The 23,723-nt window shown below is 38.4% G+C and overlaps 2 protein-coding genes across 5 annotated transcripts in view; one reads left to right on the top strand and one right to left on the bottom strand.

Moving 5' to 3' along the window:
- GHR (growth hormone receptor) overlaps nt 1–23,723 on the bottom strand; it is a 996,322-nt gene that overhangs the window by 691,397 nt on the left and 281,202 nt on the right. The gene's annotated exons all lie outside the window — the stretch shown is intronic.
- Nucleotides 1–23,723, top strand: part of TTC33 (tetratricopeptide repeat domain 33) — a 41,285-nt gene that overhangs the window by 14,435 nt on the left and 3,127 nt on the right. For all 4 annotated transcript variants that reach the window (XM_048930922.1, XM_048930920.1, XM_048930923.1 and 1 more), the window contains exons 3-4: nt 5,904–5,985; nt 17,436–17,567. In XM_048930922.1, the coding sequence (XP_048786879.1) occupies nt 5,904–5,985; nt 17,436–17,567 (214 nt within the window). The remainder of the gene's footprint in view (nt 1–5,903; nt 5,986–17,435; nt 17,568–23,723) is intronic.

Raw genomic sequence — 23,723 nt, 5'->3', positions numbered from 1 at the left:
AGCATCAGCAGTGTGCATGCAGTTTTCTCCAGTGTTAAGGTCAGTATATTTTGCCTGCTTTCATGGCAGTTACAGAAAGCCTGTTCACACTTATCTGTTGTTTACTGTATGGTAAGGACTTGTATGTGATCACTGGCCACTGAAGAGCTGTCATGTACATCTTTACCTCTAGTAATTAGAGTGACCATACTGAAATAAGCCTGTTAAATCAACAAAAAAATTTTGGAAGCTCCATCAGGTAGTAAAGCAGGCAGTCTTAACTTGCCGCCTTGACAATCACAGGTAATACAGGGCACATTATTTACCATAAACAAGTTACACTGTAGAGCAGCAATTTGTTGATGTAGACTTATCTGCAATTTAAAAAAAAAAATTAAGCACATAATAATTTTGTGAAGTTTACTTGTGAGGTTCCTTCTTCATTTGTTCTGCGAGTCTTCATTTTCCACCATGCAGTGCTGCATCATCACCTACCTTGAAACTGTATTCCTATGATCAGCTGTTTTTTGCTTTACCTTTCCCTCCCTTTCCTGTTCTATGTACTCTGTATAGTTACTGACTAGTGTTCTTTTATTCTAGCTTCCACCAAAGTCTGTTGGATTTTGTCAAATGCTACATTAAAGTTGCTGATGTTTTTAATGATGAAGGCCAGTCACCTTCATCTTCTGTGATGTGGTGAAAGTACCTGAGAAGGAGCCATATTCTTTTTTTTGAAATCTTGTTTTCCTCTTGCCTATAACCATGTTTGTCCTCATCCTTCTAGAACACCTGATTGCAGGAGTCCGTCCAGCTCCCTAAGAATTCCAAGGTGTTATTCCCTCTTTTTTTTCTGCTGACACAGCACATCACTGATGTGTCTTTTCCTGCAGGCCTGTCTCATTTTGTCTGAATTTGCTACATCTATTCAGAATATCTTCACACGTTTTCAGTGCTGTTCTGCATGCATCCTGTCTCAATTCGTGGCAAGTACCAGCTGTGGCAAGCTTGTCCATAGGACTCTAGATCCTGTGTGATCTCTCATAGGTAATTTGTATCAACTGCTGCTTTTTGCTGCTTGTTTGTTTATTCAGAAGCTTCCAATTGAACATGTTTTTATGAAAAAACAAATTTGGTATAATCATTTTGTTTTGGAGTAGAAGAGATCCTGTTTTCCCAGAAGTGTTGTTGAGAAAGTGAAGTGTAATCATGAGATGAGTTTCTAACTTCAGCAAGCTGTACAAAAGTCTGCCAAATCTGTATAGCTCCCAGATGGTTAGCAGCGTATCTGAAGAGAGAAGTTTTAGTGCTTCAAGGGGGCTGTGGAATTTCATATCTTGTTAATAAAATTGGCAAGATCTATCAAGTCTTGTATCTAGAATCTTCCCCAATATATCCAGTTTTCATTGATTTCTTCTTTGGCATTTCAGTGAAGAAAGTAATGTCTGCGTTCTGTTTAAAATCGCCATATTTTTCCTTTGTAGTGAGACATGCTATTTGATTGAAGTAATTGTAGGTAAAATTCAATGTACTGTATTTTAGTACTCCATAAATAATAATTCAGTAGCTCAAAATGTGAGTCTTTTCTTAAAAAAGCTGTATATTACTGGAGCTTAGAAGCTTAGTTACGATGTCACATAGGTTGGGATTTTACTTCTGCTGGAAATCTTACTTTGATTTTCTGTAAGCGCAGTGTATACCAATATTAACATTCTGCGACTTCTTATTGTTGTGGTAGATAAGCTCTTACAGCAATCCAAGCCGTGTAAAAATTAATAGCTCAAGTTTTCGGTTTTTTTTTTGGGTAAATGGAAATTTTCTTATTCTAATTTTTTTTTTTTCAGCTGAGATAATCATTTGTCCTCTTAGATCACATGTCAATGAGGTTGTTGATAGTGTAGAATCATACAATACTGACAAAACCCAGAACATTTTTCTCCAATTCCAACTCAAGGCATGGTCAACAAGAGCAGTTTTTTCAGGATATTGTCCAGTTGGGTTTTGGATATCTTCAGTTGGGGACATTGTCATCTCTGTGAACAATTTGTTCCAATGTTCAGCCACCCTTTATAATGATTGTTTTTCTCTGTGTTTCAGTTTGTGTCCGTTTCCTCTTGTTCTGTCACTGGGAACTGACGAGAAGAGTTGTGTTTCCATCTTCTTTACTACTGCCCCCAGTTCTAAATCACTATGCTATGTTAAGATGCCCCTTAACCTTTTCTTCTCTAGGCTGCATGGTCTCATTTCTTTGAGGCTCTTCTTGTACGAAAGAAGCTCTTAAACTTCTTTATGGCTGAATTTGCTCAGGTCTGTCCACGTTTTTCTTCTACTTGGCAGCCCAGAACTGGACCTGGCATTCCAGAGCTCTGTCTTGCCGAAGCTGAGAAACTTCATCGTCCTCAGCTGGTGATTCTAAAGCAGCCCACAGTGCTGTTTGACTTCATTGCTGGCTCACAGCCGGTTTGTTGGCCACCAGGACCCACAGATATTTTTTCTACAAATCTGCTCAGGGATGTGATTTAGCAGCGGGTTGTTAGGGTAGTGTGGTTAGGTTGTGGTTGGACTTGATGATCTTTAAGGTCTTTTCCAACCGGAGTGATTCTATGATCTGCTTTACAACCAGTATGTGTCCAGCCTAGTGGTGCCCAGGACAGTACACCATGCTGATCAAACATCAGAGGTTTCTAAAGAACGTTTAAAACATCACAAGTGAATGCATCTGGGGGTTCCCTACAACAAGTGGGAATGGTTTTAAACTGAGACAGGGGAAGTTTAGGTTAGATATTAGGAGCAAGTTCTTCACATAGAGGGTGGTGACACACTGGAACAGGTTGCTGAAGGAGGCTGTGGATGCCCCATCCCTGGAGGCATTCAAGGCCAGGCTGGATGTGGCTCTGGGCAGCCTGGTCTGGTGGTTGGTGACTCTGCACATAGCAGGGGGCTGAAACTCGATGATTTTTGTGGTCCTTTTCAAACCAGGCCGTTCTGTGATTTTGAATCTCATTCTTGTTTCTGATACGAGCTATTTTTGATGCAAGTTATTTCAAGTACGAAGTTTCATCTCATTTTTTGTTTTAAGACCTTAAGATTCGAACACGTTACTGCACATCACTGTGCCACAGCATGTGTTCTGAATATGTGTGCTCTTGTTCCATAGCAGATGCACTGCAAGGAGTTCAGCCATGTTTGTGATCTGTGTTAAGATGAATGGCACAGCATTAAGCTAAAATTCTCTTGCTTGCTCCTACCAGCCATGACATGCTAGTTTCTGCAGCTCAGCTGATGCGTACTAGCTTGTTACATGCTGGTACCTCAATTGTGTGTATGAGCTTACTTTCTGAGAAGAAATGGGAATAACACATAGAATATTCTATTAAATTTGTGCTAATTAAACTCAGAGTATGTATATTTATTTTGAAGTTCTATTTCTAAAAAAATAAAAATAAAATTCTCCTTCCAAGTTCCTGACAAGTGGTAAAATTATCAGATTTTACTTTTTAAGTTTAGGAATACTACTTCGTGTTAGCTCATTTCTTGTGTCAGCTGTGGTTTATGGTTTTCATAAAACTTCTATTGGAACACTGACTTTACAACTGTATTTTATATCCCAGGCAATTTTCTTCTGTAGGCCATCTGATATTTAATGTAGTACACAATCCTCTCCTTCAGAAGAATGAGGCAGAAAATTATTTGAATAAAGAACTATAAAAAAAAGGCTTTTTTCCCTAAGTTTGCATCATTGGAGCAAGTAGCATGGCTCAGTTTCTCTTAAGAACAGTCCCTATTCCCAAAACAACTGAAACGCTTTTTATCCTGAGTATTTGTAAAAGGATAGAGTGGTTCTATTTTGTCATACATTTTTCTTAGGGAAATGTACATAACTGGAAAGGTCAGTGTTTCAAAGCTGTATGGATATTTCCAGACTTTAAGACAGTTGTAACCAATCATGGTTTTTGAGCAGATGGTTCACCGTGTACCTGCAGGCAAGTATTTCTTCTTCAGTCTTTTTCTGATGTGTCCTCAAGCCTAGCAAGCAGCTCTGGTGTTCTGTCTTAATTTCTCTCAGATGGGTCTTTCTGAGGTTCGCATGTATTTTACTGACAAATTATTGTCCACTTTTTTTTTGTTTTGTGGATGATAGCAACTTTTTGGATCACTGCACTGTTCACAGACATTGCTTGCACACAGTTTAACATCTTTGTGAATGAGCAACCTCCCTTCCCTTGCCCGTCTTTATTCTGGTGGCAAACTGTTGACAAATACGCAACAAAACAGTATTTGGGCAATGCTTGCCTGTATTGGCACTATCTTCAGAGGTAGGCCGTTGTGAATTTTGTCTCACTCAGACTGACACTCATCAATGAGCAGCAGTGTTCTCCATAGAAGTAAAAATGTGTGTTCTTGAAACACAACCTTGGTATTACATCTGTTTTCAGAAAGTCAGTGTTCCTCCTTCCTTCTCATTAGTTATGTCTCCATCACATTTGCTCAGGTTTCTAAAATCCTCCGTTTCTGAATGTTTTTTTTGCGACGTTCATGGTGCTGCAGCTCACTGCCTGGCCAGCACACCACCTTATTGAGCTCAGAGCTCATGAAGGGTTTGTGGTAGGCTGCCTGTGCAAGATCTTAGGCAAAACTGTAGTCTTCTACTGAAAAAGTAGTTTATCTAACTAAAAGACAGCTTAACGCTTTTACTTATTTATATAGAAAATGTAGTGATGTGTCCTCTAGTGTGAACACCTGAACATAGGAAATGAACAGTTGACAACTGCGCAGCTGGTTGGGGAAATTGTCTCAAGATTTAATTAAGTACTAAGCATAATTACCAGTGTTATTTACAGATGAGTGGTACTTGAATTGCTGCCAGGACCTCAGCTTCAGTTTTGTTGCTTTTCCAACTATCATTCCAGTCAGTTCATAACTTCAAGTCATCATGTATCTGGTCTGATGTGATGCAAGCTGGATCACTGAAAAATGGGGAGAAGGGAAAGAGAAAGAGTGGGAAGTAAAGGAAGATAAAAACTGCATGTGAAGTGTGTATGAATTTAATTTTATCAGTGCTGTGTTAAGAATGCAGTGTATCTAGATTAACAGCTTTTCTACCTTCACAGTGAATTTAATAGAAAAATAAGTGTTCCTACACAGTTCTGGAAAGGAACTGTGAAACAGGATTCAGAGAGCTTGTGGCATTGATTTTATTAGTATGAAGTTGTCTTTAAGGATTGAAGAGTGCGCTCCAGTAGCTGTTTTATTATGCTGTTACAGTTCTTCAGTTTGAAACTCTAGTGTTTCAAGATAAAGTTTCACCAAGTTCCGCCAAGTTCAAGATAAAGACCTACTTCTTCTGTCAGCAGACTCACTTCTTCATTTTCTTAGGGGAGGATAGCATTAAAGAACAGCCATATCTCTATTCAAATAAGAGTTATTTTGGGATACTTGTTTATTTTTGGCTTACTTTCTATTCCTATACTGAAATTACTCAGACTTCTGTATTTTGCTCTCTGCCAAAATACAGAAATGCCAGTGTTTAGTAGCTTTTGATGATGAAAAGAAATTTTACATGATGAATGTAGCAAGGCATATTTGGTTGTTTTTTTTTATACCTGGCTGAGGGTGATTTTTGACGATGAGGGGAACTGAATTCAATTCAAGAATTTCAGATTTAGTTTGACATAAGTTTCTGTGTTAACCTTTTCATTCACTTAAGGCCAGTTGTGCAGTAGTACTTAGCACTCCATTTGTTTTCCATAGCAAATATCCAGTTCCTTAAAGCAAGTTAACATGTTTTATAGGGATATGACCACAAAAATCATTAATGTTGCGATGCTGTGACATTTTAAATAAGACATCAGCTTTAAAAATAGAAATACTCACGATTTAAGTCTTCTCTAACTTACAGTGAGACTGTAATATTGTTGTAATTGCAGGTACCGGGAGGCTATTCAAAGGTGGGATGAAGCACTTCAGTTAACTCCAGAGGATGCTACACTTTATGAGATGAAATCACAGGTAAATCATCACAGCTCTTTATCAGTTTAGAAATTCAGAAATAAGCAACTGTGATTATTACTACATTTTGTCCAGCTATGTGAAATTGATGTGTGGATAGAGTACAACAAAACTTATTTAGGATTTCCATTTCTTCTCAACACAACAGGATGCTTTGTAGTAGGAATTAAAAATGTGGCATATCCCAGCCAATCACAGTAAGTAACATCTTTGCTAGGATGTGAATTAGGATGAACTTCATATAGTGACCATCTAACCCTCTAATTAATTGCAGTCTCTCTGCAAGGCTTTTTTACCCTTAGTGGAATCAAAAGATCCTCCCAGTGGAGTGTCATCTGCAAATTTACTTAATGTGACATTCAGAGGGACTTCGACAGGCTAGAAAGATGGGCCCGGGTGAACCTGATGAGGTTCAACACAGCAGAGTGCAGAGTTTTGCACTTGGGCCGGAGGAATCCCAGGCATCCATACAGACTGGAAGGAGCAGTCCTTGAGAGCAGCCCTGCAGAGAAGGACCTGGGGGTCCTGATGGATGAAAAGCTTAACATGAGCCAGCAGTGTGCTCTTGCAGCTCAGAAAGCAAATGGTGTCCTGGGCTCCATCAGCAGAGGGGTGGCCAGCAGGGACTGGGAGGTGATTGCCCCCCTCTTCTCTGCTCTTGTAAGGCCCCATCTGCAGTACTGTGTCCAGGTCTGGAGCCCCAGTACAGGAAAGACAGGGAGCTGTTGGAGAGGGTCCAGAGGAGGGTCATGAAGGTGATCAGGGGACTGGAGCACCTCCCCTACAAAGACAGGCTGAGGGAGCTGGTCTTGTTCAGGCTGGAGAAAAGAAGGCTGCGGGGTGACCTCATTGAAGCCTTTCAGTACCTAAAGGGAGCCTACAAACAGGAGAGGAATCAACTCTTTGAAAGGGTTGATAACTGCAGGACAAGGGGAAATGTTTTTAAGTTGAGGGAGGGGAGATTGAGGTTGGGTGTCAGGGGGAAGTTCTTTATGGAGAGAGTGGTGAGGTGCTGGAACAGGCTGCCCAGAGAGATTGTGGATGCCCCATCCCTGGAGGTGTTCAAGGCCAGGGCCCTTGAACACCTCCAGATTGGATGGTGCCCTGGGCAGCCTGATCTAGTATTAAATGTGGAGGCTGGTGGCCCTGCCTGTGGCAGGGGGGTTGGAGCTTCATGATCATTGAGGTCCTTTCCAACCCTGGCCATTCTGTGATTCTGTGATTCATGTATATCTTGAAGGAAACTGGCCTCACTATGGAGACCTGTGAAACTGGCTGCCAGCCTGTTATAACTGTATTTACTATAACCAACCCTTTGAGCCTAACTCATTAGCCAGTTTTTTACCAATTGCATTATATTTTTGTCTATCTGTATCCTGGACATTTTGTCTAGAAGGATACTGTGAGACACAGTACACTGAAATACAAGAAGAAGAGGTCTTTGGACTCATGAACCCGTATTGGCTGTAACCAATGAAAGGATAGATAAATCAGTTTTGGAAAAGAGAATTAATTGAAGTATAATTACTGTTTAAGTTCATCAAAGCCAAAGGCTTGCATCCATCAGCACCCCACTAAAGTTATGGTGCCGACTTCTGACTTCTTTTTGTAGCTTAGGTGGCAAAAGTGCCAGGTTGTACTGTTCTGTTTGGATGGTGAAATTCCTGTTGCTATCTATGTGACAAGATACAAAATTGCTTTTACCCACACATTAGATAAAGATGCTGTTCTACAAAAATGTTTTAAAGTTGGATTAAGAATGAGAACAAGGATTGTGTGGCTTCAGATTTCTTATATTGTTTTCCTGTGTTTAATACCTGTAGAAGCTGCATTTCTTATTTCGTTGATAAAGACTATTGTCCATCTTTCCATCACATTTTTTCTACTTTTTTATTATTTTTTATTCTTTGTTATTTAGGAAAATAACATTGTAACCAACATGATGGAAACAAAATACTTGCCAAGCTTCTGAAAATGTCACCTGTGTTTTATTATGTTTGTAGAACATAGCTTACTAGGCTTTGGGGAAGATGCACAGTTGCAGTGTTATGTATATCTTTGCATTTACAAAGACTGCTCTAACAAGAGTGAACAGGGCCTTTTTCCTCACATGACACATTAGGTTTCTTTTTTTGAAAATATGAAAATCTTGTTTATGCTAATGTAGAACAATAGATGCATTTTCAGATTTTGGGAGAGACTTCTGTTGTATCAGAGGAAATAGTGAGAGCTGTTTCTTCTTCATTCATGTTCTCTGGAATTCTCAGTTAATACTTAAATTCTTAATTGTGAGCAACATATTTCCTTAGTGAGCATATGCTTTTTTAAATCCAGGAGAAGTACAAGAGAAAGTTAAAACTGTAGATCAGTGAATGTTTATGTAACTGTTGTTTTTTTTTGTTGGTTTTGACACTGTCAAAGCCTTTGACACTGTATCCCACAGTATTCTCTTGGAGCAGCTGGCAGCCCGAGGCTTGGATAGGTATGCTCTTGGCTAGATAAAGAACTGGCTGGAGGCCTGGGCCCAGAGAGTGGTGGTGAATGGAGCTGAATCCAGCTGGAGACCGGTCACGAATGGTGTTCCCCAGGAGTCAGTGCTGGGGCCTATGCTCTTCAATATCTTGATGACCTGGATGAAGGCATTGAGTGCACCCTCAGTAAGTCTGCAGATGACACCAAGTTGGCTGGAAGTGTCGATCTGCCTGGGGTAGCGAGGCCATACAGAGGGATCTGGACAGACTGGATAGCTGGGCTGAAGCCAATGGGATGAAGTTCAATAGGGCCAAATGCTGGTTCTGCACGTTGGCCACAAGAACCCCAGGCAACTCTATAGGCTTGGGGCAGAGCGGCTGGAAGACTGTGCAGAGGAAATGGACCTGGGGGTATTGACTGATGCTGGACTGAACACGAGCCAGCAGTGAGCCCAGATGGCCAAGAAGGCCAATGGCATCCTGGCTTGCATCAGGAACAGTGCTGCCAGCAGGAGCAGAGCAGTGATTGTCGCCCTGTACTCAGCTCTGGTGAGGCCGCATCTCCAGTACTGTGTCCTGTTTTGGACCCCTGACTGCAAGAAAGACATTGAGGCCCTGGAGCGGGTTCAAAGAAGGGCATCACAGCTGGTGAGGGGTCTGGAGCACAGGGCATCTGTGGAGCGGCTGAAGGAGCTGGGAATGTTCATTGTGGAGAAGAGGAGGCTCAGAGGAGACCTTACTGCTCTCCATAACTACCTGAAGGAGGCTGTAGTGAGCTGGGGGTTGGCCTCTTCTCTCGTGTAACTGGTGATAGGACTGGAGGGAATGGCTTCAAGCTGTGCCGGGGGAGATTCAGGCTGGATGTTAGGAAATACTGCTTGTCTGAAAGAGGGGTCAGGCAGTGGAATGGGCTGCCCAGGGAGGTGGTGGAGTCACCGACCCCGGAGGTGTTCAAGGAATGTTTGGGTTTTGTGTTGAGGGACATGGTTTAGTGAGAACTATTGGTGATGTGTGGATGGTTGGACTGGGTGATCCTGAAGGTCTTTTCCAACCTTGGTGATTCTGTGATTCTGTGATTCTGTTGTTCAGTTTTCAAATCTTTATTGCTACTGTATTTGATTCTAGTACAAAGAAAACAAAAAGAAGCACAGGTTGTGGTCAGTGTGGCTTTTTTTTGGTTACCACACCTCTGTTGTCTGCAAACTGAATAGAGTTAGATTTTGTAGAGCAATTAATTGAAAAATTAGAAGTTGCTTTCAGTGTAGTAATGCTGAAGGAGTTTTTTGTTCTGTGCAGCTACAGAAGTTTTAGATCTTACCTAGTTTTGAATTTGATTTGAGGTGAATTGGTAGAAGACGGCATGTTGCTTTCCAGCTCACCAGAAAGGACTCAGAAATCGGCTGAATGATTGTGATTCGGTTTTGTAAAATTTCTTTGCTTAATGATACTGTTGGAGAGGAGCAAAACCTGAAAGAATATCATGGACATTAGCCAGCAGTGTGCCCTCACAGCCCAGAAAGTCAACCATATCCTGGGCTGCATCAAAAGCAGCATGGCCAGCATAGAGGTGATCCTGCGCCTCTACACTGTGAGACCTCACCTGCAGTACTGCATCCAGATGTGGAGTCCTCAGTACAAGGGAGACATAGATCGGTTGGAGTGTGTAGAGGAGGGCAGCAAAAATGATCCAAGGGATGGAACACTTTCTCTACAAGGACAGAGTAAGAGAGCTGGTGCTGTTCAGCTGGGAGAAGGCTTCATGGAGACGTGATAGCAGCCTTTCAATATCAAAAGGAGAGCTATAAGAATGAAAGGGACAAATGCTTTAGCAGGGACTGTGGTGATAGGACAAGGGGAAATGGTTTCAAACTCAAAGAGGGGAGATTTATGTTGGGTATAAGGAAAAAAAAATCTTTTACAGTGAGGGTGCTGAGGCACTGGATGCCCCATCCCTGGAGACTTTCTGGACCAGGTTCTGAACAACCTAGCTCAGATCTAGAGTCTAGCTCTAATGTCCCTGTTCATTGCAAGGAAATTGGACTAGATGACCTTTAAAGGTCCCTTTCAGTGCTAAGGATTGTATGATTCTATGATTTTAATAAGAGAATTTACATTTTTACTTTCAGCGTGAACTTTGCTCTCTGCTGAAGAAGGAACCACAGCTGGGAATTCTCATTGTATTCACTTTTTGTTGTTCCATAGTACATTCTTATTCACATTGCAGAAGATACGTCTATGTACAAAATTGTATACTTCATAAAATTATTTCTTAAATTTTTTTAAACAAAAGTTTAAATCAGCAGCATTTGTTTAGTATGCACAAGTAACTATTACAGATATTATTTGTGGTATGACTTATGCTTACTGGAAGCTGATTAGTGTAAGGTGTAATTTGATATCTTTCTACTTTTAATGCACCGATGTGAGCTGTAAAAATCCATTTTTGCCAAAATAGGAATACTTAAATCATTGAAAAAATACTGTGGTTAATACTTAAATGAAACTGTCTTCTGACTGAGTATATTGTTCCTATCCAGCATACCAATACAACTACTAAAGCTATTACTGTGTAGCTAAATGGGAAAGTTTAGGTACCTCCAGATTTGGAAGAACACCAATTTCTGCAGGGCCTTGGCTGGTGCTTAGAGCCTATGAAATTCATCACTGTTGGTGCAAGTCATATATTTGAGGGGGTGATTCATGTTAGGAGTAACTTTTCACTGCGTGCAGAGGATTTTTATGGCCTGTACTCATTTTCTGTCAGTAAAGAAAAATCTCCCTGTGAAGTCATTCTTTTTTGAGATTTAACATGGAATGAAAGATTGTGGATGGGCTTTAAGATCTGTGTATTCTGCAAGGCTTATAATTTTAGTATGGGTTATATAGCAGTTTCCCAGTTCATCAGTATTTGCTTTATCAGCAACAAAGTAACATTGTATATATTCTGTTGTTTAATATGCAGCTCAGCAAAATAAGCTAATGACATAGTAGGAATCTGTAAATATTTATGGAAAGGATTAAAAGATCTGTATTCTGACTGATGTGGGACAAACATCTTTCCTAATTTCTGAAGAGCGGAAATAGCGTTTAAAGTTTTCAGTTGTCAGTGACAGTTTGCAATAAGTGCACTTCCAGAAAGTCATATGGGATCTGTGAAGTTGCTCAACTGAATCTTGGTTCAAAATCCATGAAAGCTGATGAGTTTCTTTTCATTGCTCTCAGCTACTCTTTGATCTCTGATTATGATGTGTAGAGAAGTTAGGGGTGCACATCCTGTTCTCCTTTTCGTGCAAGATGTTTCAGTTTCTATAGTTCATCTTCCCTTACCAGCTTTAACTGCTTCTCTGTTGAAAATGCTGGATAGCAAGTGAATGCTTATGTGAGCAGCTCGTTTCTGTACTATTATTATTTAAACGTTTTGGAAAAAAAACCCTGTCTCCTATTGTTAATTCTGATACTAGATCAGTAGCATTTTGTTCAGAGGAGTGTAGGAAGCTCACCTATATTCAGTCTTCAAGAAGGTCGTTGTGGCCTAAATTCTTAAACATCCAGTGCATTATTTCACTGCTGCTTTGAATTATAAGAAGTCATAAAATACAAAGGAGTTGTATGAATTGAGTCTGAACCTTTGTGCAGTGGACCAACCAGGAATCTTTCCTGAAGGAAGAGACATATCAAAGGGCAGTGGTTCGGCTGTGTAATGAGCTCTCCTGGAATTCAAGTAGAATTCCTGAGAGTTCTCCTGGCTAATGTTGCTCATCCAGTGATACTTGTACTGCAGAGATCTCAGATAACATGTTCTCAAACATGCCATGCGACTATGACAGCATTTGTGCTGTTTCTTAGGGACACTGAATCTACATGGTTTAGTACTGCAGGGAGAGGGAAGACAAGGATCTACGACTGTTGTTTTTTTTTTCCACCATAAGTTCATACATTTTTAAAGGGATCCCAAAGTATACAGTACAGTTGTTTTTAGATATTTGTAGAAATGAGTGAACACAGATGAAAACAACAACAGAAAAAACAGTTCTCTCAATTTAGTAAGCTTTCTGGCTGTTTATCAGCTGTCTGATCTACTTTCTGAACCATCCAGCATCCTCAATTGGCATACAGTGAACAGGATTTCGGCTACGTATATCTTTTATAGGCCAAGTCCATTATTTAAATCATTCCAACCACTGTTCTTAAGGATTAAGAAATCCATTGCTGTAGAAGAAATCCATTCCATATGAAGAAATAATTTCAACTTCCACTCATCTCTCTTCATACTTAAAAAATTGACAAGCTTCCTAAGAAGTGGACAGATTTCATAATCTGTTAATCAGTTAAGGTTATAACAAATCAGCTAATAATAATTGCTGGTTTATATCTAGTAGATGTATTATCTTTGGTATTTATATGTTTATGTTACAGAGAATGAAATTTAGTTTAATACAAGGCCTACATGTCTGGCAGGTAGTTGAAAACAGACTGGCTGCTGCGCATCCATCCATGACAAAATATAGCAAAAAAAAAAAAAAGAGATGTAGGAATAATTTTTTCCTGCTTCCACTGGAATCTGTTTGCTGGAACAGACCTTTGGCCAACATGATTTTTACAGTCAGTGAACTCATCCCTGGAGATGTTCAGCACCAAGCTGCATGGGGCCCTGGGCAGCATAATCTAGTGGGTGGCAACCCTGCCCAGAGCAGAGGTTTGGAACAAAATGATCTTTAATGTCCCTTCCAACCCAGAACATCCAGATTTTGTGAACTCAATGTAGGTATGAACTGAACTGAATTTAACATACCCTTCTGACAGACAGTCCTAAGATGCTGTTTTCATGTGACAGACTGAAATTCTGCTACCCGTGAGTATTGAGATCTGTTGATTTTAAAATGGCATTACTGTACATTTCTGTGGATGGCAAAAAAAAAAAAAAAAAGAAAGAAAAAAAAGTCTGAAAGCTTACTAATTAAAACAAAGAATTACTTCCAAACAAAACAGTACATCATGTTACAGCAGAAACACAGTACCTGTGTAAGTTTAAGAGGAGGGAGATTTAATGAGAGGATTACAGCACAGCATCTGCCTACTTGGAAGTTCTTGTGGTCATGAACTGCATTTAGTCTGTGCAGCAGTTGATGAAATTCAGTAAAGGAATTACCTGATTCTTCGTGTATTCTCTATCAATATTGTAGCTGTATGTATTATATTGACTCTGCAGAGTTATGTTTCTGTATTTTTATGTATTTGTAGCTTTCTTGTAATGTCTGTTATTAGCCATTTTGTGATTTACAGTAATTATGTAATGTTCTAATGTTACTTCTGCTGTGCAAGCTAGTAAACTGATAAATATTTTAGTTTTAAATAGATCGGTTCATTTCACTCCTGAAAATAAAGACCTCACAGATGTATGTCTGTGAATGACACAAACTTCACTGTAACTAGAAATAAATCACATATGGGATAAGATTACTTAATTGTGAAATCTGAGTGCTGCCTTGCTAATGGAGTTTGCAAAAGAATATTCATACAAGAAATTAGAGTAACAGAAGTGAAACAGAATCTTAGAGAGTCAGCTCTTAGAGGGGACATTCATTAAGGAATATATCTTAATCCTCACTATGCGGGCAGGTGATTTTGGCAAAATAGCTCTTTCCTGGCATATCTTGCTTCAAAACAAAGATCTGTTTTGTTAATAGGATTGTCTCTTCATGGTGGTTTTCCCCAGCATAATTTTGACAAGTAAAAGGTTGATGTTCTCTCAAATGAAGGGTAATGTTGGTGCATTTTTCTGAGAATACATCGTTCCTCTGAAGGATCATGCTATTTGTCTGGTCATTGAAAAATATCCTAGTGCAACTGAATGTCTTTTTTTTCTGTTAAAAAATAATAATAATAAAATAAAGGTGCATTTTAAATAAATACTCTGACAAGTCTGATTTATTCTAACAGTTTTGGCAGCCCAGCCTGTGGCAGGGGAGTTGAAACTAGATGATCTTTCTGGTCCTTTTCAACCCAGGCCATTCTGTGATTCTGTGATATGATTCATGACTTAAAATAATGTTTGCTTGTTCCTGCTTTCACTAGTAATATGAGTTTTTATGAGTTTTTGTGGACGTGACTAGCAAAGGGTGCAATTATTCATCTCCACTATCAAAAAAATTCCCACCATTGAAATAGGTTTGAGTGTAACTTGAGCTTTACACAAAGTTGCTGATAATGTATTCTAGTTGTATGTGTCTGGATTCTGACAAGAATTCCCAACAAGATGCATTCTTGTTGTAGTTCCTTCTGAATGGAATTCAGCCAAATCACAGAGTGCTTATTTTGGAGGGAGCCTTTGGGGGTGGTAATTTTTATTTATTTAGTTTTCTTCAGAAGAATTATTTCAAAGCAGTGAAGGTAAATATCCAAGTATAACCAAACATCTTAATATAAGAACTGATTGTAATAATGAAGAGATAAAATCAGAAGATTAGCAGCCAGCATTCTAATACTGCAGGTGTAAGGAGCACTAACGGTTGACAGATTCCTGTTGCAGTTGCACATCTGAAGGAAAGATGATCATAGATCATCTCAAGTATTTCAAGCAGATGGACTGGGATGAACGAAGACTAGAAACATCTTAATGGGAGGCAGAAAAGTAGACCATTATGCTAATATCATGTTTGACCAACTCAGAGTGACAGTAAAAAAAAAAAGAAATAAATAAAAGGAACCAAAATACAAAGATTATTAAAATGACGATAAAGTAAATTTGTGTGCAGTCTGTTTTATTAAAGTGACGGTAATGTCACATGTGGAGTAACCTAAAACAAAGCTGCACACGTTCAGATCTGCCATTGCATGTTCATTTTGATGGACTTTTTGCTTGAAAATAAAATTGCATGAAAATAATGTGCATTAAGATTATTTATCTATAATGGCTGGCAAGTATAGGTGTGTGCCTTTATTAATAACTGAAAAATGTAATTGTGCTGGGTGGCTAATTGGAACACTCAAATTAATGTTTTAGTAACTTGAGAATCTGATGCCATAGTTGCTGTTAGCACAGTGTTTACCATCATGATTTGGAGGAGTACATTTAAAGCAGCTTATCTAAATTAATGCACACAGCAGTTTTACATAGATGGAAGTGGAGTAATTGGGATGCATTATTATCAGCAAGGTTGTAGTTCAGTAGACAAGGCAGTAAAATTTGTTCAACACTGCAAATTACATCCTAAATATTTATAATGGTATTTTGGAGTTGTTGCAGTAGAAAGTACTTGTAAGAAATACTGGCTACTCAGAGAGATATAAAATTGTTCAAGTGGTTATATACTTGGGTTTATCTTCTGTTACAAGAATAAACACATTAAGAGGTGAATGTAAAAGCTAGTGAGAGGTGCAGAATCACTTAATCTTGGTGGGATGTACACCTCTCCACCAGTAACAGTTTGACTCAATTAATGGATTTGCTTCAGTCAGAAGAAGATACCCGGAAAAATGCAGTTAAACTGAAAGTTTTGAAAAAATGCACAGTACTCATTACATTATTTTTTTCATGAGAAAGCACAGTTGTTGATGACTGTTGAGGAAAAAAAAGAGGAGAAAATGATATGATGTGACTTACAGCTGTGGGGGGTTGTACCTAAAATTTTTTAGGTACTTTTGAATTCAGTGCGTAGCCTGTTGAGTTAAAGTGAAACCAGTTCAGGTATTTTTAACTTCCAGTATGTAGCCTGTTGAGTTAAAGTGAAACCATGCAACTACTCTTTAGAAAAAGTCTTACTAAAACACGACAGGTATGGATCCAAAGGCTTTATTGGAGATTTCGCTTACTGAATTTCTTGCGTGCACAGTTTACTTTCTGCAGTAAAAGCTATTTACTGTAGCTACTGTAATGTTGTGCGAGTACTTTGTGAATGAAAGTTAATTAATATTAATTCAAGATACTTGAATGTGAATCCTGCTCTACACCACACTCATATTTGTCTGTTTAATATACTATGGGAAAGTAAGGTTAAATGCGTTCTACACTTGAGCAGCTGTGCTGTTGTGTTCTGTTATTTATCATGCTTGAGGGTTGACCAGTTGGGAAGAAAGTGGCTAGCCATGCATGAGTCTTACTTGTGTGGTTAACTTTTTCATCACGCTGTTGGAATGCAGTTGTCATTGTTTCTTTTGCTGTTACCTATCACCATAGCATGTGGGTGTCTGAAATAATGATCTCAGAGTGATGCAGGTCTTCAGGTAACATGCCAATTTCATGGAGGTCTTGGAAAAACAAGGCAAGCTCTGAGCCACGTTATGAGTTGTTAACTATGATTTATAGTCTAAGTTATGAAGATTCAGTACAAGGGATAGAATAGTAGTGGGCCCATACTAACCTGCAGTGCTGAGGGAAAGTGATCTCCACGTTCAGAAACCACTATTTTAATTTTTTTTATGAAGATGACTTCATATCTAAGTAAAGCATCCTTGAACAGCAAGTTGTCTCTCAAGTGTAACATTTTTGCAGTTGTTACGCTGTTGTTTTCATTCTGATTACCATTTTTTTTCCATAATTTTATCATGTGCACTGTAACTTTATTGGGTAGATTTCAATTTTCTATTAAAAAGAAAAAGTAAAACTCAGGAGTTTTGCAACAGTACTTGCTTATTTATTGTGCTTAATTCTCAATGTTGTCCCATGGTGTAATGCCACAATTCTAATACTCTTTTACAGAGCGTGGGATTTGTAGGGAGGAAGAGGGGATGCCTTCCAAAGCAATTAATCTACTTCTAGGATAATTGCTGGAACAGTTAAGATGAATCATCCTGTAGCATGCCTGTTTCTCTTCGTGAACTGTGGAGCAAGTATAAGTGTCATAGACAGCTGACTATGAAAAGATAGGTCAGATGAAACTGTCTTTAATACTGGAAAAATGGTGGTTACTTGAGTAATCCCAGAAAACCTAATTCTGTTTTCAGTTGCTTATTCTTATTCCTCTTATTTTTTTGCCATAGGTTCTGATGTCTTTACATGAAATGTTCCCAGCAGTGCATGCAGCAGAAATGGCTGTTCAGAGGAACCCACGTTCCTGGGATGCCTGGCAGACTTTGGGACGTGCCCAGCTTGGACTAGGAGAGATAGCACTGGTAGGAAAATAAATAACATTGACATGTTAAAATTGTGAACTACATCCTCTGAATTGTGTGTGAGAGAGTGAAAGTACAGAAATACCAAGGCAGTTGAATAGCCGTAAGTAGCTTGAAAGCAGGCAAGGAAAAAGATGTTTGCTGTTTGTTACCAGTATGCCCCTCTACTTGGTTGTTTATCACAAATGCTTCCAGCAAAAATGTGGTTTTGCTGCCAGGCTTGTGTAAGACCTGCCTAGCTCAAAGCTTTCTGTGTTGTATGCTGTGTTTAAGTGGTGGCTTTATGCAGCAGAATAATTTCAGTGATGTAACTGTGTATGCTACATTCTAGATGCTGTATGTTGCAACACAGCACACCAGGCTTTAGAGCTGAAAGTACTGTAAAGTCCCAGGTGATACCTGTCCTCAGTTATATGCACAGTTGCTAGAAAGATATCTTGTTTTCCCTAGCTCCTGCTTTCTTGCTTCAAGTGCAGCAAATCACATGTGCGCTTCCACACATCCCTGTGGCTCCATGACTCCATATGGGAGATGAAATTGATGCTTTTGCTAATAAGAGAATAAAAAGGCTGGGGTGCTCTGCAGTAGCTGGAGTACAGCTTTTCTCTAGCTCCTGCTGAATGCCATGGTGCTGTACTGGGCATGTTAAGTGATACAAGAGGAAACATCCCTTACATCAAATCACCCACAGTCTGCAGGTCATCCAACTCTAAATAGCTGTCTGCATGTTAAAGTGTGGAAACAGAGTTAATGAGCTCTGTAGTCCAGATATGTTCACAGAAGTCAATTAGAAAAATAAACTGTAATGGGCTCTCAGATAAAAAGATAGTGGCTTTATTTTGTTTTTGTTTTGAGTAGCTGAGTGTTGGTTTTATAGAAATGAATAATATTGTCATTAGGGTATTTCTGGAAAGTTGCAGTGTTTAAACAGAAAACTTTTCAAGCATAAATTAAGATGTTTTTGAGTGAAGCTAACAAATCATGGAGAGTGTGATTTTTTTTTAAACTACCTTAGGGTACAGTATTTGAAAAAAAGAAATTAAAAAAGGGCAAAACATGAGAATAACATAAGGTAGAAGCTGAGTGTTGCAGATATATGTGTAGTGTTCTGCCTTCTGTTGTCACGGTATCAAAACAGGAAATATTTAATATAAATCCATATCTGCATGCTGTCAAATAGTTGGTGACATTGCATTGTTTTTGTGTTGCAGAAGGCAAGGGCGGATGGGCAGTCATGTCTGCATTAATAATCTATAAATCCTCTTTTTTTTCAGTGCCTAAAGTTGCCACTGTAAATTATGTCTGAGATTTTAAATACATTAGTCTCAGGAAATTCAAAGTTATTTCCTGCAAGAATACCAGGTAGCTGGTGCTGCTTATTCTATAAAAAAAAAAAAAAAAAGAAAAGAAAAACAGAAAAAAAGCTACAATAACAGCAATCAAAATTACAGATATACCCATTTTAGTTACACCACCAGGTCTGCACACCAGGCCATGCAAGCTTCAGCTGCATTAAATGCATGATTCCAACAAGAGCAAATATCTTCAGTAAGTAGAGCTGGGGACTTAATATCCACTCTGCGTTCATTTTGTTTTAATTCAGACTAGCTCTATTTGGAGAGTTTCAGGGGCTTGGAGTGCAATGTGGAATTTAACCAGAAGGGTTGTCTGAGTCCCCAGTGCTAACCAAAGCATTTTAAATTGGAACAGAGATTTGCATTAAAGCACATTGTGAATCTGAACTAAAACACCCTTATAGGTGCACCTATAGTTACGCTGTATTGACACTGAGGTGTCAGAGCAGGGAGCTTGGTGATGGGTAACTTCCTGCTGCCATCTCCAGTGCTTTAACATGAGGCACTGTTTGCTTTTTGGTATGTTTAAAGCATACTGAATTGCCTCCTAATGAGAGTGCTCTCACATACAAAGAATAGCATTGGGATTGTTTATAAACTTCAGATAATGCTCACTATTGTCAAACAGAAGAATTTTTAAGGAATCTATGAAAAGACTGGAGAAGCCTTACAAGGTTAAATAATTTCGTAAGTATTGAACTTGTGGAGACTTCTTGAACAAATTATCTATTGTAATTATACTCTTCCCATTAGCCTTTCATTGCCATGATATTCTTTCTCATCTTTCACTGCATTAAATTTTTTACAAAGAAGTGTTAATAAAGCATGAACGTCAGTGCTTTTTGTAATGTCTGAGATTTGGAAACTCCTGCCCTTCTCAAGAGCAGCTTCAGTGCTTTATTGTTTCAAATCTCCTTTTCTTCACTCCAGTGTATTTCCTCACTGCCCACATCCTGCCAAATGGTCTGTCATAAATATTTTTATTAATTCACAGAGAATGATGTACTTTTCATAGGAAAAGACGTATTGTATTTTGATTTTGTTTCCTCTGTCTGAAATACAACTTCCAAACAAACTAATCTATATTGTGTGTAATATATTTATTTCTTGCAAATGGAAGATTTGTGGAGGATTAAACTTGTGACAGAGACAAAATGAGGTAAAGTAGTCCCAATTTATTTAACTTTCAGAGAAGCTATGCACTCTTTTTTCCTGAATTTAGTAAATCAGTTCACTAATAAGAGTTAATTACAAACAAGCAGGATGTAGTGCATATCAAGTAAGATGTAATTTCTTACATTCTCGAAGCCGACTTATAAGAGCACATCTGAGTAAATGTCACTGTGAATACAGAAACTGTAGAAATGCATAGTTGAGCTTAGTCCATTTCTGTAATTGTAAATGTTTGTCTTTGGGTGAATTTTACTGTATTGTTGATAACGCTCTGAAGTAACAAATTCATACAGCTGTTCTTCATTGGAACATTTTCTCCATGAGAGAAAGTGAGGCATACTTTCTGTGAAAGAATAAAAACCATAAATAAATAAACAAACAAACCACCAGGCAAACAAACAAAAAGCACACAGCAAATGCAGCATTAAAAAAAATTACCAACTGAAAACTACTGAGTCTCCCAGATTGGAGATGTCCAGAACCCACCAGGTGGTGGCCTTGGGGACACTGCTCTCAGTGTCCCTGCTTGAGCAGGGTTGGAACAGATGGACCCAGAGGTCCTGCCAACCTCGTCCATTCTGTGATGTAAGTTTACTGTGGACTGGGTCCTCATTTTCAAATCTGGAGTGTTGATAACTGTGATAATATTGGGCAGGTGTGTAAATGGAAACCAATGATGCGTGCTTATTTCTTTCATTTTTGGAGAATATGTTTTTCTGTGTCAGGGCTTTTATGTAGCGATAGGAGTCATGCAAAGAGTAATTATTACATTTTTAACAGAACATATTTGTTAACTTAAGAGAATGTTACAAGGTTTCATTTTATATTTAGCATTTGTAAACTGGTACCTGGTTGCGTTCCTGCCAAATTCTAGAGTCAGGTAACTCACATTTTCTTTTTAGACTCATATGAAATTAAAATATTTAACTACAGTGCTGTGATGGTTATTGTTTTACAACATAATGTATAGATTATTCTTATAGTTATTTAAGCATATTAATAAGATATATGAGAGTAGTCAGGACTTTTTTTATGTGCACAAATGAAATTAAAAGGAAGCACTGCGATTGAAAAAATAGCTACTTGATTTGTAATTTTGGCCTAGAATTTCTTGTAATTTCATTTGAAGTGTGAAACAAAAACTCTAAATTACATTATTTGCATCAGGTTTTGATAAAAGACTTTTCTGTAGGGAGATAAACAAAAAAAGAAAGCACAGGACATATTTCTTGTTCTGGTGAACAGAACTACATGCCAGCCACGTACATATTCTAATGTATAGGATTTGGGAAGCATTAAGCTAAAGTTTGAGAGAAAATAAAAGACTTTGTCAGATGAAAAGGAGCTATGTTGAATTCTTTTCAACAGCTTTTAGTGATGCTTTTCAAGAGTAGGTACCTCTCAGTGATACAAGGTTATGATGTATTTTTAATGCATGGAAGTCCTTTCTACTGAGAGCTGATTTTTATTTTCAGTTTGCAGAAAAGCAAACAAGTTTCTGAAAGTTTAAGTGCTCTTTCAGCTGTATTTCCAGCAGATCTGTGTCCACTCTTGGGGATGCGTCCTATTTAGCAGTATCATTTGGTAGGAGTCAAATGTTCTCGAATGGGATAGTTTTTTTGTTCCAATGATGAAGCTGGATTATGCCTATCTGCAGTAGAGCTTACTGAACAGATCTCTAAGGTAAAGCCAGCCTAAGGCAGATGCTTCCACAGAGTTTGCCCCAGTGTCTCGCAAGGATACTTCTGAAAAAAATAGATTTATGAACTTAAGAACTGCAGATAATAAACTGTTCAGCTTATTCTTGAATGCAGAATTAGTATTTCTGCTGGAAATAATTTTCAATTTAAAAATCGCTACTGAAAAGAATAAATAATTGGAACAGAAATCAGCATAGAAAAAATCAGCTTGTTTAAAGTTGAAATAGATAAAGGCATTTGCTATTCAGATTAAATTATATAAAGTAATTAGAGTGAAAATATCTGGATTTCATTTGGTCAGTGTCTTTAAATATAGTAGAGATTTCTGTGAAAATGAGTTGTAGTCACTGTGAGTAGCACAAGATATAACAGACTTTAATTGGAATAAAATGCTATGTTGAATGTTAGGGAAAAATGTCCATCTGTAAGTGTTAGATAAGGAGAAAGATTGCTTATAGTTGTATGTACATCTCAACTGTTGGACAGCTTTTAAAATAGGTCAGGTAGACTCTTGTTGAGATGTAAAATAAAAGCCTACTATAAGCACTAGTGTCAGGTGTGAGTTGGGTAAGCCCCAGTGTCAGCTGTGTACAGTCTCCGTCAGCACAGAATGTAAAAGTGGCACTTCCTGAACTGATCCATGTGAATGGCTTTACTACAAGATAATTTGCTTTCAGCAGTAGTTTGTAATTATTAAAATTATAAGTGGGATGAGAAGATTTACAAAGATGCTCATTTTCTGTTGTACGTTTCTGAGGGCAGCTTTTTCAGCTTATTAAGTGTTGCCTTATATTAATCTGGTTTTTACTACTGTGTTCAATGTCACTTAATATGCACAAACATAACTACATAGAAAATTTAACAGAACTATATAGAAAGTTTTAATTAAGAGACCTCTTCCTTGGAAAGCTTAAAGGCAGATGGTGTTTGTTTACATTTTGTGTTTAACAGGAAAAAAAAAGAGCATTTAATGTTTACTTGTAGCTCATCTATCCCTGGAAATGAAGAGTAGCAAAGTTGAATAAAATGACATTGTTCTGCAAGAATTAAACTGCACTACTCCTTCTGTTTAAAGTTCCAGCGTGCTCCTATACTTCAGATCTGGCTGAGGACCAGTTATAAAGTCTTCCGTTTTCCTGGAACTGAAAGGCTGCCTATTACAACTTCAGTAATACTGGTAGCACTATCAGCATTTCTTAAGATCTGATCTGTATCTACTCTGTTCCTGCTGAGTTCATGTTGTGGAATTTGTATATTACTGTGGCCAGGAGAAGAGTGAACTGTCAGTTTCTGTCAATTCAGATGAAAAGTAGTCATTTTTCAAATTAATTTCCATTCTTTTTGTATTTATAAATAATGAATGAACACAGTATTTGATAATTGCTCATGTCTTTATAGTCACTGCATGAAAGCTGTTAGAACTGTCCCCAAATACTACCAACAGTATAATTATTGATTTTCCACCCCGTGGGAAGGCTTATATGCTTCACCATAGAAGAATTTGATCATTCAGATGGCTACTTCCATAACTGACAATAAAATCATAGATGTAAAATACTTACATGCCTGTAAATCACAGTAGATGAAGTCAGTCTTGACCTTTTCACTGTTGACATATGAGGGCTGCTCCAAAAGTGTTGCCTCCTATTTTACTGCATTGGCCCAAGCCTTCAGAGAAGGATGTTGGTGGTACAGCAGCAGAGGCTGAACCTTCCCACTAATATCCCATTACATGTTGTTGCTGTGTGACAGATGGCAGCAGAGGGGGGCAGTCTGACACAGTGGTGTCTGACATGGAAATGCCCATGAAGCCAAAGGATGGAATTGAATTCTTCCATGCAGAAAAAATTGCACCCGCTGACATTCCATTAACATTTGTGAACATTTATGGAGACCAAACAGTGGATATGAGCACAGTGAGGGTGGTG

The sequence above is a fragment of the Lagopus muta genome, chromosome Z, assembly GCF_023343835.1.
Source record: "Lagopus muta isolate bLagMut1 chromosome Z, bLagMut1 primary, whole genome shotgun sequence".
In the NCBI taxonomy this organism is placed as follows: Eukaryota; Metazoa; Chordata; class Aves; order Galliformes; family Phasianidae; genus Lagopus; species Lagopus muta.
The sequence above is the reverse complement of the archived record's forward strand: the minus strand, read 5'-3'. Positions and strand labels throughout refer to the sequence as shown.